The following is an 18,651-nucleotide window of genomic DNA, read 5'->3' as shown; positions in this document are numbered from 1 at the left end:
CTTCGATAGCCATGTCCACTTGCCGACATACCAAATTCCACAGGATGGATATGTCGTTCCCAACGTTCTCCCTTCCGAAATCCGACACGCCATTTCGTCGGTAAAGAAACAAACAGCATCCGGCCCAGACAAGGTCAGACCTGAACACCTGAAGAACCTGCCGTCAGTACTCATCAATACACTGGCTCGGCTCTTCACTCGCTACCTGTCTGAATGCAAGGTTCCGTCCCAATGGAAAACCAGCAGGACCGTACTACTGTTCAAGAAGGGAGACATCCAGGACATTGGCAACTATCGCCCGATCTGCCTATTGTCTGTCATCTACAAGTTGTTCACTCGAGTCATCCTAAATAGGATTGGCAGAACACTAGATGAAGGACAACCATGCGAGCAAGCCGGGTTCCACAAAGCATTCAGCACCATTGACCATATCCACACAATAACCAAGCTCATTGAGTTCAAGATGCCGCTCTGTCTAACATTCATTGATTTAAAGAAGGCCTTTGATTCTGTTCAGACGGAAGCGGTCATTGAAGCCCTAGCCAGTCAGGGCATTCAAGCCCAATACATCAAGATCCTCCGTGAGCTGTATTGCGGATTCACTACCAGGATCTCACCATTCTACAAAGAAGTGATCGTTGATGTCAAGAGAGGGGTGCGGCAGGGTGATACCATTTCACCGAAACTCTTCAGTGCCACCCTCGAGAACATCATGCGATGACTGGAATGGGAAAGAATGGGAGTGAAGATAGATGGTCGGCAACTACACCACCTCCGCTTTGCTGATGACATTGTTTTAGTAACACCAAACATCAGCCAAGCGGCACAAATGCTGTCCGACTTCGGCCGTGAGTGTGGAAAGGTAGGACTACAGCTGAATCTTACGAAGACAATGTTTATGAGAAACAGCCTCGTTTCTGATGCCCCATTCATTCTCAACGAAACGACCATCTCCGAATGAAACAGCTATGAGTACCTAGGTCGAGAAGTCAACATGACAAATGACCTGGCACCCGAGCTGCGCTGGAGGAAGAGAGCGGCTTGGAACGCCTTCAAGAACGTCGAAGAAATAGCTAAGAGGACGAAGAACCTCCAGCTCCGGGCACATCTCTTTGATTCCACTGTTCTTCCTGCATTAACATATGCCTCAGAGACCTGGGCCCTACGCAAACAGGAGGAGAACGCTACTCAGGTCTCCCAAAGAAGAATAGAAAGAGCTTTGCTTGGAATATCACGTTTCACTCAAATGAGAGAAAGAATCCGGAGTTCCGACATCCTTCGACGATCAAGAATCAGGGACGCTGTCTCATTTGCCAAGGTGTCAAAAATCAGATGGGCTGGTCACCTAATGAGATTTAAAGACGACCGCTGGACTAGAGCTGTTACTGACTGGATTCCACGGGATGTCAAAAGACCGCGTGGCCACCCACCTACCAGATGGTCAGACTTCTTCGTCAAGATCATGAACGATCGGTTTGAGGCTCTTCATGTTCCCAGAGCGAACAGATGCCATTGGGCTACACTAGCACGCGACAGGGACAAATGGAGACGTTACTGGCGCCCGCTCGAGCAAATCGACGACTAACGGGAAGTTAAGTGATTAAGTGATTAAGTGGAAAATTAAGAAAGTTTGCTTTTTAAGATATTCAGAAATCTTGATTTTAATGGCTCATATGGCAGTTTAATAATAGTAATTATTAAAAATAGTAATTATTAAAATCTCAATTTTCCACTAATGTGTCAAATTCAATGTTATTTCCTAAAAACCTTAAAGACAACATAAAAATATAATACATGAGCTTATATAATTTTTAAAGTAAAAAATTGCCAGAATACAAAAATACTGAAAATTACTAGAAATAATACAGTGGAATAGGGTGCTTGCCTTGTATGCAGCTATCCTGGGTTCAATCTCCAACACTGTTTATGGTCCCATGAGTCCACCAGGTGTGCTCCCTGAGCACAGAGTCAGGAGTAAGTCCTGAGCACCACCAGGCCTTGTATGATGTACGCATTCATAAAACAGCTGAAGGACCCATTTCACAGAACACATACCCATTTTTAAGGGACATGTGACTATGTATATTGATGAACTTTCATATAAATGTTTGACTATGTTGACATTTTATGTATTTTTAAAATTTATTTATTTAGGTTTGGTGGTCATACCTGGAGATGCTCAGGGGACTATATGGGATGCCAGGGATTGAATCCAGGTCAGCCACATGCAAGACCTTATCCACTGTACTATCACTCTGGCCCCTATAACATTTTAGAATTGGTTTCTTGAAGTGAAATTGCTGTTCAAAGAGGTATAAGTCTTGAAAAAGAACCACCAGCTACTGTAACATTGAAAAGCAGTCATAAATAATTATTTTCTAACAGTCCCCTCTTATTACAGTGTTTGTACAAAAAGTAACAGCATAAGTAATTTGCTTTATTAGCTCATTTCTCTTAGAAATACTGATAGATGCTATTATTATCTTAAAATGAGAAAGATTTTAAAACTTGCCCAGTGTCAAATTGGGTATGAAAATGAGCAGACCTTCTCCAGAATCAATGCCCTTAACTTCACTGCCACAAAGTTTTTCACATATAAAACTAGTGTCACATGGCTGCTGTGGGAAAAAATTAGTTCACTTGGTTTGAGATGTCTAATATTTGCTCACTCATGGACAGAAAAAATACCAGAAAATGAGAAGGCAGTCCTTTGTTTTTTCAGAGCCTTTTATGTAGTATTTATATATAAAAACAAAATCTGTATGTGCTAGAATCTGGTGATTTTTTTTCTGACAGTAAACATAATATACTCATTGTAGAAATCTTTGAAAAATAAAATACTTAAAATAAAAACTCCAAATGCTGCTAGCGATAACCAAAACAAACATGTTCATGTTACCTTTACATCATCTTTTTCTTACATATCTATAAAAATATGTCACGGTCACGGTCCTCCTGTTATTCATCGATTTGCTAGAGCGGGCCCAGTAACGTCTCCATTTTTTTGAGACTTGTTGTTACTGTGTTTGGCATATTGAATATGTCACGGGTAGCTTGCCAGGCTTTGCCGTGCGGGTGAGATATGAAAAGAAAAAAATCAAATGTTTATGCTATAAGCATTACACACACACACACACACACACACACACACGTATGTATGTTTGTTTTGGGGCCATACCCAGCATTACTAAGGGTTTGCTCCTGGCTCTTCACTCAGGGATCACTCGAGGCAGGGGTCAAGAGACCATCTGGGTGCCAAGGAATCCAACTTGAGCCAGCTGTGTGCAAAGCAAGTGCCCTATCCACTGTACTATCTCTCTGGCCCTGTATAATTATATTTGAAATTTTTATTATACTGCACGCACTTTACCAAGGCTTATTTTATGAGTAGCATAATATTTGCATGATAATAAGGATATGCCCTTGTTCAGTCAGCCCCATACTGTTGGACAATTAGTTAACATTTAGCGATATCCATAACCTTTTGCTGTCACACAGGCTTTGATGGATGCGCTAATTAAATATGCAGTTGATTATTTTTGTGGTGGTTGCTTGTTCTCACACCTGGCAGAGCTCAGAGTACATGTGGTGCCTGGGATTGACTGGTGATTTCATTAGTATGATTAGAAACTGGGAGACCTGAACCAAAAAGAAATTTTATGTTTCCTGACATGAGCTGCCACCATCATGGATGCTGTTAACTAACTCTTGATAACATTTTCTTGAATTAGACCTTCCTAGTAAGTGATATTGTCATTAAAATCCGCGTTCCTGTTACTTTACTGGCTTGCGTTTCTATTGTGATTCAACAAATATTTCCTGAGTATTGACTTAATGCCAGGTACTCTGCTAGGGGGAAAGAAAGTTGGGGGAAAGAAGAGAAACATATGCCCACTGCAAGGCAAAACACTTATAAAGGCATTCGTGGTGCACTGCCCAACCTCCTTTCCTCTGCCATACCTCTCTTCCCATCATTTTTTTAAACTAAAAATTTTAATTTAGTTCAATGCTATGAATTAAACTGAGCTTCAAAGTCTAGAAAATGTACTGAAAATTTAAACGGTCTTTGAAGAAAAAGTTGCAACCATGCTTACTTACCAGAAAGGCATTGGATAGGCAAAACGTTCCCTCAAATCAATATTCATGAAGGGAACATATTCTATACCATTTATTTTCGAGGTTGTCCTATAAAACACAAGAAAACATTATGAAGGAAAGATTCAAGTCTACTTGATTCAACAATCTTAAACTCCTTGAAATATAAATGGCAAGGTAAAAAAAATTAAATAAATAAATAAATAAAAATGTAAATGGCAAGAAAAACTGCTTTTGTTTGTTTTGTCTTTGGGGGCCACACCTGGTGGTGCTCAGGGCTTATTCCTGGTTCTCTGCTCAGGGATCACTCCCAGCTGGGCTCAGAGTTCTGCATGCCGTGTCAGGGATCAAAGCCTGACAGGTTGTGTGCAAGGCAAATGTTCATCTGGGGCACTATGCTCTGACCCCACGGTATACCACTTTTATAAAATTAAACTGGAGGGCTGCAGTGATAGCACAGTGGGTAGGGCATTTGCCTTACACGCAGCCAACCTGGGTTTGATTCCCAGCATCCCATATGGTCCCCTGAGCACCGCCAGGAGTAATTCCTGAGTGCAGAACCAGGAGTAACCCCTGTGCATTGCCGGGTGTGACCCAAAAAGCAAAAAAAAAAAAAAAAAAAAAAAAAAAAAGATTAAACTGACAATCACGTGGACAATATCTTGTACAACAGTTTCACAAGATGGCTGACTACTAGAAAAATAAATTATTCAATTCGATTCCCTAAGTGTGACTCTTTTTTAGGACGAACATCTGATCACATCAAAGCAACTGTCCCAAGACAGGCTTACAATAGACAGACTGTGCTGCAGAGTGGCTTCACAATTCGCCGCTTAATAACAATACTCAGTGAGATGGACACAATCTGAGGGCTCATTAATAGAGCCAGGGAGGAAGTCAACTGAGTACACTTATCTGCATCCTGAAAGGATGAGAACTCGTCATTTATTTTCACAAGCTCTGAGGGAGCTGCAGGTCTGTAATTGAGAAAAGTAACATTGCTTGGTTGTATTACAAATTTCAAATGTGAGTAAAGGAAGAATATGGGTCTGAGTGACAAAGGAGCTGGAAAGTTACTATTTCTCAGTCCTAAACACAGTTGTTATTTTGCAATGGATAGGCTTACAAGTAACTTTCCTAGGCAAAGAGAGCCAGTTCGACAATTAAAAATGGTCAGCAGGAAAAGAGAAATGCTCTTAGGTAGCTGCTATATAGAAAAACAAGAAAAGTCATTTCAGCTCAAGTTTAGCAAATTAAAAATGAGCAACTAGAGCCAGAGCTATAGTACAGTGGGTAAGGCACTTGCCTTGCACGCCGTCGACCTGGGTTTGATCCCCAAGTCTGCCAAAGTGATCAGGAGGAAGTGCAGCTGCAGGGCAGGAGGAAACCCTAAACACCACTGGGTGTGGCCCGAAAACAAACCAAAAAAATGAGTAATACATATTGTACATACCTTGCACAGCTCTAAGCAGGCTGGATCGCCTCTGAGCCCAACTGAAAAGCAGCTACACTGGCTCCAAGTGCAATCAGGGATTTCCCTATCACTTCTGTTCTGCATCTTTAATAGCCTGCAGTTCCTTCCACACACTGAGCTGCCTTCCCAGCTTCCCAGGGCAGTGGTTGTTAAGGGTCAGAAAACGAAGCCTTAAGGTTTTGCAAGGAGGTCTTGGTCACATATTCTGTTTCGCTTTTTTCTTTTTTCTATCTCTTTAAAATGTGAAAACCAAACCAAACCAAACCAAAAGGCTTCTTTTTGCTGGCCCCCTAGTCTAGACTATGGAAATAGTCTTCAAAGATTATATTTTTTTCCCCCTTTAGGGCTCTGGTTACAAAAGCTTCATTGATTATGAATGGCATATTACCTTAGCAACCAATTTTGAAGGTTAGAATTTTCAGTAAAATAATTACCTAGGAAAAATGCTCATAGTAGGGTCAAAGAGATAGTACAGGGCTTCAGGTGCTTGCCTAGAAACACCCTAGTCTGCCCCCTGCTACCACAGAGTCCCCTGAACAACCCTGACCACAGAATTCAAACAGCCCCGCAGCACTGCTGGGTGTGAAGCCCCATCACTCCCCAAAAGAAATGCTCATAATAAAATATATTAGAACCAACTTCAATTATTTCAAGTTGTGAGTACATGCCGATAAATTATTATAGCATAATGACAGCACAAAACACAATAACAAAAATCTGAATGTAACTCAGTAAACCTAACGCAAATACAACAACTTGTGTTACTAGAAGCGTTCCTTACACTGAATCATAAACTGACTCACCTGAGAACTTCTATTTCTTCTGCTGTGTATCTCTGTCCTTGTGAATCACATGACTGTGGACTGATAAATGGCTGGGGTTTTTCAAGGAAGGGATTAGCTCCCAGTGGAAAATGTGTTCTTGTTGGAGGTGGCTTTGGCTTAATATTTGTTGACTTGATTTTGCATACTGGCTTTGTTAAAGGCTCACTCAACGCTTCTGCTCTGAAATACAGAGGTTCAGAAAATTTCTTTCATATTTAAACTTTCCAGAAAAAAAAAAAACTTACTTCAAGAACCAGTGAAGCAATCCTAACATAAAACATGGGACAGAACATTCTTTAATACCAGGAAACATTTCACGAATTAATCTACTTCTATGGGTAAGTATTTTTTGCAAATGATGCTCTATTGGCAACATTAACTGAGCATGTCAGAGTACACAGGGTGGAGGGTGGGGGACACAGAGAAGTATAAAACACAGTCTCTACCCTTAAGGTGCTCATAGTTCCATAGGGAAAGACAACTGTATCCAAAGCGACAGATGCTAGAAGAATGACATGCAGAAGAATGCAACGTAGGACCCATTAACAGAATGACTGGCAGAGAGAGGGCTAGGGAGGGGGGGTTTAAACTGATCTTAGAGCTGCAGAGGTTCACCTGGGGAGAGAGCAAGCACTCCATGTTAAGTGCAGCACGTGCAAATGTGTGGCATTATGAGCAGCAAAGTGAGGGAAGGTGATTTCACAAGGAAGGATGGAGCCCCTGTGAAAAGCACACAGGACAGGGGACAGGGAGCGGGAGATGGGACCAGAGGCAGGGGAAGGAGCACGGAAGGCTTCTCATAATACACAATGGAATTGGGACTCAGTTTCGTCAAAGAACAAGCTAAAACATAGAAATTCTTAACCTCGGTCCATAATTGAGTTTGAAGAGTTCAGTGTGCTTGTAAAGGTAAAAGGTAAAGGCCCTCCTGTTGTTCATCGATTTGCTCGAGCGGGCCCAGTAACGTCTCCATTGGAGACTTTGTTGTTACTGTGTTTGGCATATCGAATACGTCATGAGGAGCTTGCCAGGCTCTGCCGTGCGGGCGAGGTCCTCTCGGTAGCTTGCCAGGCTCTCCGAGAGGGGCGGAGGAATCGAACTCGGGTCGGCCATGTTGGCTGCGTGCAAGGCAAACGCCCTACCACTGTGCTATCGCTCCAGCCCAGTGTGCTTGTAAACACTGAAATTATATACAAAAAAGTTTTATGTACATTTTTCTAGAGAGTAGATCCATATAATTTTGAGCAGACCCTCATAAGAAACCAGTCTGACCCACCCCTATGTTCAGGATAAATTCAGAAAATAGTTGAATGAATTTTTGATTTAAGTATAAATCCATTCTTTTTTTTTTTTTTTTTTTTTTTTTTTGCTTTTTGGGTCACACCTGGCGATGCACAGGGGTTACTCCTGGCTCTGCACTCAGGAGTTACTCCTGGCAGTGCTCAGGGGACCATATGGGATGCTGGGAATCGAATCCAGGTCGACCACATGCAAGGCAAACGCCCTATCCGCTGTGCTATCTCTCCAGTCCAAAATCCATTCATTCTTCCACTTTAGTAATCAAACCATTATGCCCTGACTTGTAAGTGAGTGAAGTCAAAATGGAGAAGATGAATATGCACCAAGTCCCCACTCTCCACGCATTTGGAGAAACAAGCTAAAGCTTAGATGAGAGTAATGAAAAGGAGAGATAATGGTTTGCCACAATAAAAATAGGCTAAGGCCAGTAACGCTACCCAGTTGGAGACTCAAAAGTGAATAGTTAATTCATGCTATAACAATAAATGTAATTCCAATCCCTTTCTGATGTCTAATATTCTTCATGTGGTGCATCTCTCTAAGGAGGTATAAATCCATTCATTCTTCAAAGAAACACCAACTGAAGACACATACTATGCTAGATGTGTGGCTGTAATATTGAATAAAACAGTCAATACTTTTGCCCTCAGAGCTTACATTCAGAGGATGGGGGTGACAGTGACATAAACATTAATAATAAACATGAACAATCGAAGTTACATATACCTTTAAAAGTGCTAAGAGTTACAGGAAAGCATACCTCAATAGTAATAAGAAGAAAATAAGAAAGATTTGGGTTGGAGCGATAGCACAGCGGGTAGGGCATTTGCCTTGCACTCGGCTGATCCAGCTGACCCAGGTTCGATTCCTCCGCCCCTCTTGAAGAACCCATTAAGCCACTGAGAGTGTCTTGCCTACACGGCAAAGCCTGGCATGCTAACCCAAGACATACTTGATATGCCAAACACAGTAACAACAAGTCTCACAATGGAGACGTTACTGGGCCCGCTTGAGCAAATTGATGAACAAAGGGAGAACAGTGCTATGATATATGAAAAATTAAATTTTAAGCAGGGTAGGCCTTATTGAAAGGTTCAATACTGAGCAGAACTGAAGGAGCTACACAGTATAATTGGGTTACACATATCGCTGTCAGAAAGCTCATACTTCATTTCTCTATTTTTTCATAGTAACTGAAAGTTTCCTTGGAAATTTTCTTTGGAAGACTAACCCCATACCCAGAAGGGAAGTCTATTTGAAACAATCATTTAGGGCATTTACCTTGCATGCAGCTGACCCAGGTTTGACTCCTCCACCCCTCTCAAAGAGCCCAGCAAGCTACCGAGAGTATCTCGCCCTCACAGCAAAGCCTGGCAAGCTACTTGATACATGAGAGAATAAAGAAGACAATTTATTTTCATCTTTAAAGGTACCACTTACAATGACATATCCAATATGCCAAAAACAGTAACAACAAGTCTCACAATGGAGATGTTACTGGGCCTGCTCGAGCAAATCAATGAACAACGGGAGGACAGTGACAGGACAGTGACAGTGATGAAGCAAAAACTAAAGTATGATTTGAACAGTTATTTCTTGTAGTTAAAACAGCAAAGTTGTATAAGTGCAATTGGAAAAAACTAGATTTGTTTGACATGATAGACCTAATACAAGCTCTGACACATATTCAGATAAATCTGTTCAGTGAAGTAATGCAGTAAGGACACAGTGACCCACGGAGAAGAATCTGAATAAGCCACACTTACCTATCTAGTGCCTGTCGAGCCAACTGTTTCAGTTTGTTCTGCAGGGTTTTATCAGCAGTTTCAGCAGACTTAAGAGAAAGAGAGACAGACATTCTGAAGCATAATTATTTTTTTAATTTGCTTGATCCATGACATTTCTAAGCAAAAAAAATTTTACAATGCATATTACACAGCTTGGTAATATGAGAGAATAAAGAAGACGTTTTATTTTCATCCTTAAAGGTACCATTTACAATACTGTTAAAAACTTTGTAAGTGAGGTAAAATTTAAGGTCATTTAATGAGGACAAGTGGCAACTGGACCCAAACCAACCTGAAACTCACCAGCCCATCCACACAGGGTCCTGCAGGAAGCAGCAAAAGTTATTCATCAGAAACATTTCATTTTACAAAATAATATGAATTCTCCCAAACCATCATCTTACTTTCCATTCTGTGGAGATGTTTTTATTAAAGTGGAAGTTTATTCTAAATTAATGGATTTGGGATGAATTCATAAATATGGCAGAAACAGAATTCTTCCTATACTTTAATTTTAGTTACGAATATAAAAAGGAATATTTTTTAAAAAAGAGTACCTGTCATTTAAAAAATAATTGCCTAATAACTCAATATTGTCAAACTTTTAATAAGTTTGACAATTAATTTTTATTAATTTTCGACTCTTATCTTTTAACAAAGAGGAACTAAGTTACATTTATGACAATATTTTTTATCCTTAAAAGATGAAGATAAAAATTATCCTCAGGGGTAGGGAGACAGTTCAGTGGCCAGTGAAGCACACAGAGAACCCTGAGTGTCACTGGGGTGGCCCTGGCAGTTGACTGTGCCCCTAGGCCTGGCCCGCTCTCTGCCCTCAGGTTGAGCACTGAACTCTCAGGCCTGACTGGCTCAATATCCAGGGCAGAGGCCCCAGGACCCCTGAGTACTTGCTGTGTGAAAATCACTTAATAAGGGAAAATATAAACAGTAAATTTGTTGAATATCATTGCAATAACATTCTAAACATTGCTAGTACTTATAAATTTACAAATAACAGACATAACATTAAATTACTTAGCTACCAGTTTCACTTGCTGCTATAAACATACAGTTTTCAGGCAGAGATCTACAGCTTCTGTATATAATTCTATTGCATCTTCCACATTCCCTTTCTCATCTTCATCAAATGCTTGTGTAACAAGAAAATGGGCACGTTCTAAATCCAACTGTTGTTTAGATTTCAAAGGATCAGTACTTTTTGGCTGAACTAAAGACAGGGAAAAAAAATCAAGATTATTGTGTATATATATATCCATTTTGACACATTTACAACATTTTAAAATGAAATTCCATAATTCTTCATTTTAAAAGCTTAGCAATGTAAAAGAAAACAACCCGTTCCCTGCCTTTAATTTTAAGACTTAAAAAACTTTATGAACTGGATTTTTATCAACAGGACTCTTATGCTTAAAATAATAACTAAGGATACCTCAATTGTCTGGGCTGGAGTGATAGCACAGCAGGTAGGGCGTTTGCCTTGCACGCGGCCAACCTGGCCGACCCAGGTTCGATTCCTCCACCCCTCTTGGAGAGCCCGGCAAGCTACCGAGAGTATCTCACCCGCACAGCAAAGCCTGGCAAGCTATCCGTGATGTATTAGATATGCTAAACACCGTAACAAGAAGTCTCACAATGGAGATGTTACAGGGCCTGCTCGAGCAAATTGATGAACAACGGGAGGAGAGTGCTACAGTGCTACCTTAATTGTCTACAGAGTTGACTCTCCATTGAACCAAAAAGCCCAAAAGCGTGCAAAACGATTAAGGCATATTACATTTTAAAAGTCCTTTTTGAACTTCACTCCTTTTTTCACTGACAAATTCTTTATTCTTCGAGAAATCAGGGCCATGCAACACAAAAGTAGTAGGAGATTTACATGCTACTCTCACTGCTAGACAGGTCAACTAGGCAAAACCTCAACAAGGAAACACCTGAAAGAAGAAATGGAAGAGACAGGCCGAGCAGACATATACAGGTCCTTCATCCCAAAAAATGAGTACGTATTTTTCGCCAGTGCACACAAGAAATCCTCCCACTCTGACCGCATGCTGGGTCACAGAACATATCTCCATAAAATTAAGAAGACAGAAGTTGTGTTAACTATCTCTCACAACATGAAACTTCACAATTGGAAATTAATCACAAAAAGAAATGGGTGTGGGGAAAGAAACTCAAACACTAGGAAATTAAACAAAATAAAGAATTTTTGAGTCAAACAAAATAAAAAAATAAGCCAAAACAAACAAAAAAAGAAATCAGGGCTGTTTTATTCTGTGCTTGACTATCACATTCATGAATTTCATATTTACAAATTTAAGAACTTCATTTACTTAGCTGGGAAAATGAAGTTTCTTTGAATTATATGGTATTCTGAATATATACAATGTTTTTCAGTCTTCAAAGATAATTTTATTTTAGAACACAGTTTCTGCAATAAGGTTCCTGATTACTAGGAAATTAAATTCAAGAACTTTGCTTATTTAGCAGGGAAAATTAACTTCCTTTGAATTACATGGTACTTTGAATACATGAATTACTAAAACTTTCTATTGAGTGAGGCTCTTAGTTCACTTCTAATACATGCAATTTCTGGGCACTACATTTAAGAGGATTTGTTAATAGTAAGAAATTCAATGTTCCAATCAACTTTAGCCTATGTTTTAACTTTTAAGTATCTACTCTGACTAAGCAGAGAACACTACAATAAGTAAAAATTCTTTTAAGTTGTTTGTGACTATATTCTACTAGCCATAGAAAAAAAAGGTTAAAAGTGTCCTTCTGGGCAAGGGCTGTTGCCACTGCTGGTGAGTGAGGAGTCATCACACTAGCCTGAAGCTCTGTCATTAGCAGTATAAATCATGGTGTCTCTGCAAAAACTTGGAGGGGGGGGGGAGTCCTCAGTGAGAGAGATTCATTTCTGAAACAAAATATCAGCAAGCAATGATTTTGTTTTCCACCCATGCACACTGGAGACTTGGGCTGGACCTATTTACCTTTCACTAACAGAACTGTGACCATCGAACCTCCATGTACTTGTATTATAGCATCTGTCACGTTGTTTACAAAAATAAATTCAAGCTGTTCCAGCTCACTGCTTCCTTGTCAGCTTTCCAGTTCAGATATGGTTTTACAAAAGAGCTCAGCCAAGGTTTTACGAAGGGGAAGACACTTACATTCAAGACCATGAAGCTGCAGCTAAAGTCTTTGTCTTTCTGTTTTTTTTTTTTGGGGGGGGGGTGCTCACCCAGGTGTTTGGGTCTTCTGGTTTTGGGGCTCAGGGATCACACACTGGTGGGGCTCCAGGGACCGTAAGGGGATGCTGAGGATATGGCACCTGATTCTGCATGTGTAAGGCAAGCACCTCAAGCTGTCAACGTCTTAAACTCTGGAAATGTAGTTATTTAATTCCAGTGTCTGGTGGAACACATGAGAGAGATGGCAGAGACTTTATAACTGGTCCAACTCTCAGCCAAACAAATGACATGCTCTCAATATGGCTTTAGCTAATGTACCATATCTGTGCCTCCCAGAAATAAGGAGCTGAACTCTATTACTAGGGTTCCTTTGCAAAGGTCTATCACTTCCACTTTTATTTAGGGATAAGAAGATACAATGTTGTTAATATGGATGTTTTAAGATACAATGATGCCAAACCACACCCACCTTCAGACTATGAGCCTCTCTCCAACCATCCACCACTCTCTTCGTTCCCCTCCCTTTAGTGGACTTTTCAAGAAAGTGCTTCCCAAAAGAGGAATGGACTCTCCGTCACAAGAGAGAAAGTGAGGGATCAATATCCAAAAGTTTAAAAAGGAAACACAAGGGGGTAGATGATGGAAGAGGAAACAAAAGAATACAAGCTTAGTAGTTCTCTACTAACCTGCAGAATGTAAAGCTTGAACTCGTTCCAGATACTCATTTATCTTTTCTTGAATATGTTCTAGGCCTGATCCTGCCATTTCAGCATAAATTAAAGCTTGTGCAGCTTCCTAAAACAAACAAAAAACAAATTGAAAGGAATCTAAAAGATGAGTTACAATCTGATTTTTCTTTGCCACTTCTAAACTAGTACTTTGTGAGTGACCAAAGTCCTTATGATATTAGTTTTTTCTCTTATGCTGAAAACTTAGAAATTTAAACAGTAAAAATTGATTATAAATATTTTTTATTAGAACAGTTGTGCTTCATGTTTTGTTTCTTTTTTTCTGTGTGCAATGGTTCAGATTTAAAAATTACTCAGCTTGTAAGGGTGAACCGAAATCCGAAAACATAAGTACAGAGAACAACCAATGCAGAATCCAAAAAAAAAAAGGCAAGAAATTATAAAGATAAAGATTAAATATCACATGGCAGGGGCCAGAGTGATAGTACAACGGGTAGGGCATTTGCCTTGCACACAGCTGACCTGGGTTCAATCCCTAGCATCCCATATGGTTCCCCAAGCACCCCCAGGAGTAATTCCTGAGCACAGAGCCAGGAGTAACCCCTGAGCATTGGGTGTGACCGACCCAAAAAGAAAAAAAAGTCATATGGCAGAAAGGAAATATTTTTCCCCACAGAATATACTGTCCAAAAGTATATCAAAAGCAGAATTTCAGTTGTATAAAATAAGCTTATCTGAATTAAGAGAACCTGACTTTGTCGTCCCACTCCTGGCTCTGGAAACAACTAAGCTGTTACCTTGTGGCTTGGATGAAAAGACTGCATTCTCCCCCTCACCGTTATGGGAAGGGCCAGAGATTTCTCTGAAGCAGTAGCAATACCTTCTCTACAGTAATGAATCACGCACTTTTTGGAATGCCATGGTTAACCCATGTCTGGATGTACAGAAGTCATCTATGGAACATCGCTTTCTGATTGCTTTGGGTCCCTACTTGACCTGGCAATACCCAGCTCTTACTCCCGGCTCTGGGCCGAGGGATCACTCGTGGTGGGCATGGGGGACCACATGGGGTACCAGGATTGAAGCTGGGTCTGCTGCATGCAAGGCAAGGGCATTACATACTGTACTCTCTCTCTCTCTCTCTCTCTCTCTCTCTCTCTCTCTCTCTCTCTCTCTCTCTTTCTCTCCTTTGAAGCTTCACTTTTTGAATACAGTTACTGAACCCAGCATTTTTCCACAGAATGTAACAAACTCAGTAAGAGTATAGTTTTTATCCAAATGGAAATTCTAAGGCTATGGGGGTGGAGAGATAATTTCTTCCGAATCTGTCAGTTGTCTTGGCAGAAGCAAACAAAATTTTACATGTAAACATAAATACTGTATTTTAGGGGCCAGAGAGTACAGTCAGGGTAAGGCACTTGTCTTGAATGAAGTTGATCTGGATTCTATCCCTGGCACTGCATGCAGGTGGTTCCCTGAGCACTGCTGGCTGTGGCTAAATCCAAATACACACACAGAGTATCTAATGTACCACCATACTATCTAAATACTCTGGCTAAATCCAAATACACACACACACACACACACACACACACAGAGTATCTAACGTACCAACAATACTATCTAAATACATGACAGCTACACTAACTTGAATGAACTGATATGGGTATATATATTTCACCCCTTCAATTACCTTGCATGTAAATATCAATCTTTAAATGACCTTGCTCAAATTAAATATAGCCAAGCTTTAAAATGTTGACATCAATTTTACTTATTTTTCATATTTGAGTGTGAATGAAAGGAATCTCTCTTGGAAAATGGCAGATGACACTAAATATGTTAAAAGTTTATATGTAAATAGTTCCTAAAAGCACACACACTGAGATTCTCAAGGATTAAAAATTCTTTATAATGAAACGTTTGTAACCCTCTGTCTGTGTATTAATATTACTATATTACCCTATTATAGCTGTAGAGCAAGTTCTATAGCAAAACAATATTACAACAGGATAGTAATTATTTTGTAGTTATTTCTTTTGCTTCAGATATTTCCTTATTTTATGTGATACCACTTTACCATGCAAACAGCTGTCAGTTACTTCATTAAACTATACACCTACAGAACTTCAGAGAAATATCAACCATGACATTTCCCCCCCATGAAATCACAAGGAATGATTCTGAAATACCCCAAATTTCTAAGTATAAGTTTATAAAATTAGGGCAGTATTGGCCCGAGAAAAACAAACCACACTGCTGACAGCATATGTGTTTTCTGAACAGAAATGATTGCCACTGTATGCATTATGGACGTCTCACATTCTATCTGCAAAGAGAAATCGACAATATCATAGAGACAGAGCTACCTCCACAAGAATGCAGTGGGACGGGGTAAGCTGAACAAGTATGTCTGAAAATCCTAGGGACGGATGAGGAGACACACATTCTGGGATTTAATACTTGTACTCCCAGTGAGTTAAGAGAGGACCATGTAAAATATCAGCTATTAGAACACTCATCACACAGTTAGCTTATATCAAAAACCCAGAACAGACCAAAAAGTCCAACAGCATTTGTGAATCAATTACGGTACAGCCACATAATGGAATACTAACTATCTATCATTCAGATGACAATACAAAGCATCGGTTTAATGATTTTTTTATAAGTACAAGTAATTTTTTTGGCAAGTACAAATTTAAGGCAGATTTTAAAAACTGCACAAAGAATACCATCTTTAAAAGAGTTTTTAAAGAGTTTTTTTTTTTTTTAAGAATTTATCTTTATTTTAAAGAGTCTTTTTAAAGAGTCCTCCCCCCTTGGATAAACAAGGGCTAAGATAAACGTTGAGACGTTTCAACCTTTTCCAATTTACTTTTTAACATTTCCTTGATTGGAAATTCCTTTGGGAGGGGGGCATAGGACCCTCAAGTTATTCCTGGAGGGAAGGGAAGGTGTAAATTGCAAAAAGGTGATGTGTATGTGTGGGTGGGCAGGAGCGTTATGGCAGGGTAGGGTAGGACAGGGGTCTCTCGGAGCACGGGAACCCGGTGGGAAAGGGGGCCGCGGTGGGGAAAAACGTGGAGAAACTTTGTTTTGTGGCAGAATAACCGGGGACCACTGAAATCATCGAGCGTCAAGTGACGGCAACGGCTGGGTGCGACCACTCCAGCCACGGTCATCAGCAATCCCCAGGGAGCAGGTGCCAGGCTGGGCCGTGGGCGCCGCGAGGCCGCCACTGTCCAGCCGAGGCCAGAGCGCGCTGGGGGCGGGAGGGCGCGACCTCGGGCCCCGACAGCGGGCGGGATGGGGCGACCCCGGGACCCGGGGGCAGCGGGCCGGCTGGGGCGACCCGGGGACCCCGGACGGTTGGCGGTATGGGGCGGCCCCAGGCCCCGACAGCGGGCGGGATGGGGCGACCCCGGGACAGCAGGCGGGATGGGGCGACCCTGGACCCCGACAGCGGGCGGGATGGGGCGACCCCGGGACAGCAGGCGGGATGGGGCGACCCTGGACCCCGACAGCGGGCGGGATGGGGCGACCCCGGGACAGCGGGCGGGATGCGGCGGCCCCGGGCACGGAGGCTCCCGGCGGTGGGCCTCGCCTCGCCGCCACGGGCCCGCCCCCTGGGCCCCCTCCTACGGCGGCCGCGGCGCCGGGCCCCACCTTGTAGTAGAACACGGCCTCGGAGTAGCGCCCTGCGTGGTCGCGTTGCACCGCCAGCCGCGCGAACTGCACCGCGTCCCGCTCCAGCGCCGACGCGTCCATGGCGCCCGCTGCGCGCAGCCGGCAGCCGGGCAGTGGGCTCGGAAGCGCCGCCCAGGGACCAGCCGAGACCCAGCTCGCGGACCGCAGCACCAGGAGGAGGCGGAGAGCGCGGCCTTCCGGGCTCCAGCCCGCCGCCTCGCCGCGCCCCCTCGGCGAGGCGCCCCCTCGCCGCAGCCCGGCCCGCACGGCGCGCTGTCAGCCCGGCCCCGCCCACCGGCCGCACTGCGCAGGCGCGGCCCGCCCCGGGGCGGTGCTCCGAGGGGGCGGGGGCACACTTGGGGGCGGGCCTGAAGGCCACGTGACCTAATCGGCTCTCGGGATTGGACGAGCGGAGGCCGCCGCCGGGGCCGAGCCCCACCCCGCTGCCTGCGTGGTGACACCGGGGCGAAGCAGCGCCTGCGCATTACGGAGTCTTTGCCTCCACTGCCCGTGCCGCTGAGAGTCTGCTCCAGCATCATGTAGCTTGATTTTTAGAACGTTAATGAAGAACATTAGGCCATAGGATCCCTTTTGAGATACTTTTTAATAGCCTTCATTTTCCAAAAGTCCGGCCGTGGTCCTGAATATATTATGTCCCCTAAGGATGGTGTGTTGATTATCAGCTATCAGCGAGCAGGGGCGTATGTTTTCACGCGCTCTTTAGGTTAATTTCTACTGTCGTAATTACTTGATGCGGTGATTATTGATCTGTTTTGTAGGTGATTAATGTCTTTTTCTCTTCCTTCCAAAGTCTAAATGCAACAATCATAAAAATACGCCGGAGAGTGAGAGGGGCTGTCCGGTGGACGAGACTCGAAATCCGGAGCTGGATCAGAGAACAAGATCCAGAGATGAACCAACTACAAGGTTCTCTATCAGAAACCCCGGGAAGGCGCCGGGGAGATGGGGTAGCGTGAACAGAGAGCAAAGGGCGGCTACCAAGTGCGTGTGCACTACATTTGCAGCCTCAGCTTTTCTTTCTTTTTCTTTCTTTCTTTCTTTCTTTTTTTTTTTTTTGGAGGCCACACCTGCGATGTCCAGGGCTTACTCCCTGGCTCTGCACTTAGGAATCACACCTAGCGTGCTCAGGGATGACGGGGATCGAACTACGGTCCGTCGTGTGCAAGTCAAACGCCTTGACTATGGTACTATCGCCCCGCTCCCAGCCCTTTTTCTTTTTTTTTTTTTACAGTTGTAGATTTACAATTTTTTGTGCTTGGGTTTTGATTATACAATGATCAGGTACCCAGCCCTCCACCAGTGCCCATTTTCCACCACCATGGATAATATCCCCCCACCCCCATCTCCCCATCCCCCCCCTGCCTCTGTGGCAGGGCAATCCCCTGTGTTCTCTCTCTCCTTTTGGGTGTTGTGGTCTGCAAAAGAGGCATTGAGTGGCAAACATGTTCAGTCCATAGTCTACTTTCGACATGCATCTCCCCTCCTAGGAGGATCCTCCAAACACCCTTTATTTGGTGCTCCCTTCTCTATCTGAACTGCCCTTTCCTCTAGGATACC

At 42.7% G+C, this 18,651-nt stretch overlaps 1 protein-coding gene across 2 annotated transcripts in view; it reads right to left on the bottom strand.

The window, feature by feature from the left end:
* CAPN7 (calpain 7) overlaps positions 1-17,170 on the bottom strand; it is a 51,141-nt gene extending 33,971 nt beyond the window's left edge. For both annotated transcript variants that reach the window (XM_056129850.1, XM_056129851.1), the window contains exons 1-6: positions 17,053-17,170; positions 13,381-13,489; positions 10,550-10,707; positions 9,459-9,526; positions 6,373-6,573; positions 4,099-4,185 (exon numbers count right to left, since the gene is read on the bottom strand). In XM_056129850.1, coding sequence (XP_055985825.1) covers positions 4,099-4,185; positions 6,373-6,573; positions 9,459-9,526; positions 10,550-10,707; positions 13,381-13,489; positions 17,053-17,154 — 725 coding nt within the window. In that variant the 5' untranslated portion in view covers positions 17,155-17,170. The remainder of the gene's footprint in view (positions 1-4,098; positions 4,186-6,372; positions 6,574-9,458; positions 9,527-10,549; positions 10,708-13,380; positions 13,490-17,052) is intronic.
* Between the last annotated feature and the right edge of the window lie 1,481 nt (positions 17,171-18,651).

Source organism: Sorex fumeus, unplaced genomic scaffold (assembly GCF_029834395.1).
Source record: "Sorex fumeus unplaced genomic scaffold, SorFum_2.1 ptg000072l, whole genome shotgun sequence".
Classification (NCBI taxonomy): Eukaryota; Metazoa; Chordata; class Mammalia; order Eulipotyphla; family Soricidae; genus Sorex; species Sorex fumeus.
This window is presented reverse-complemented; position numbering and strand designations above follow the sequence as displayed.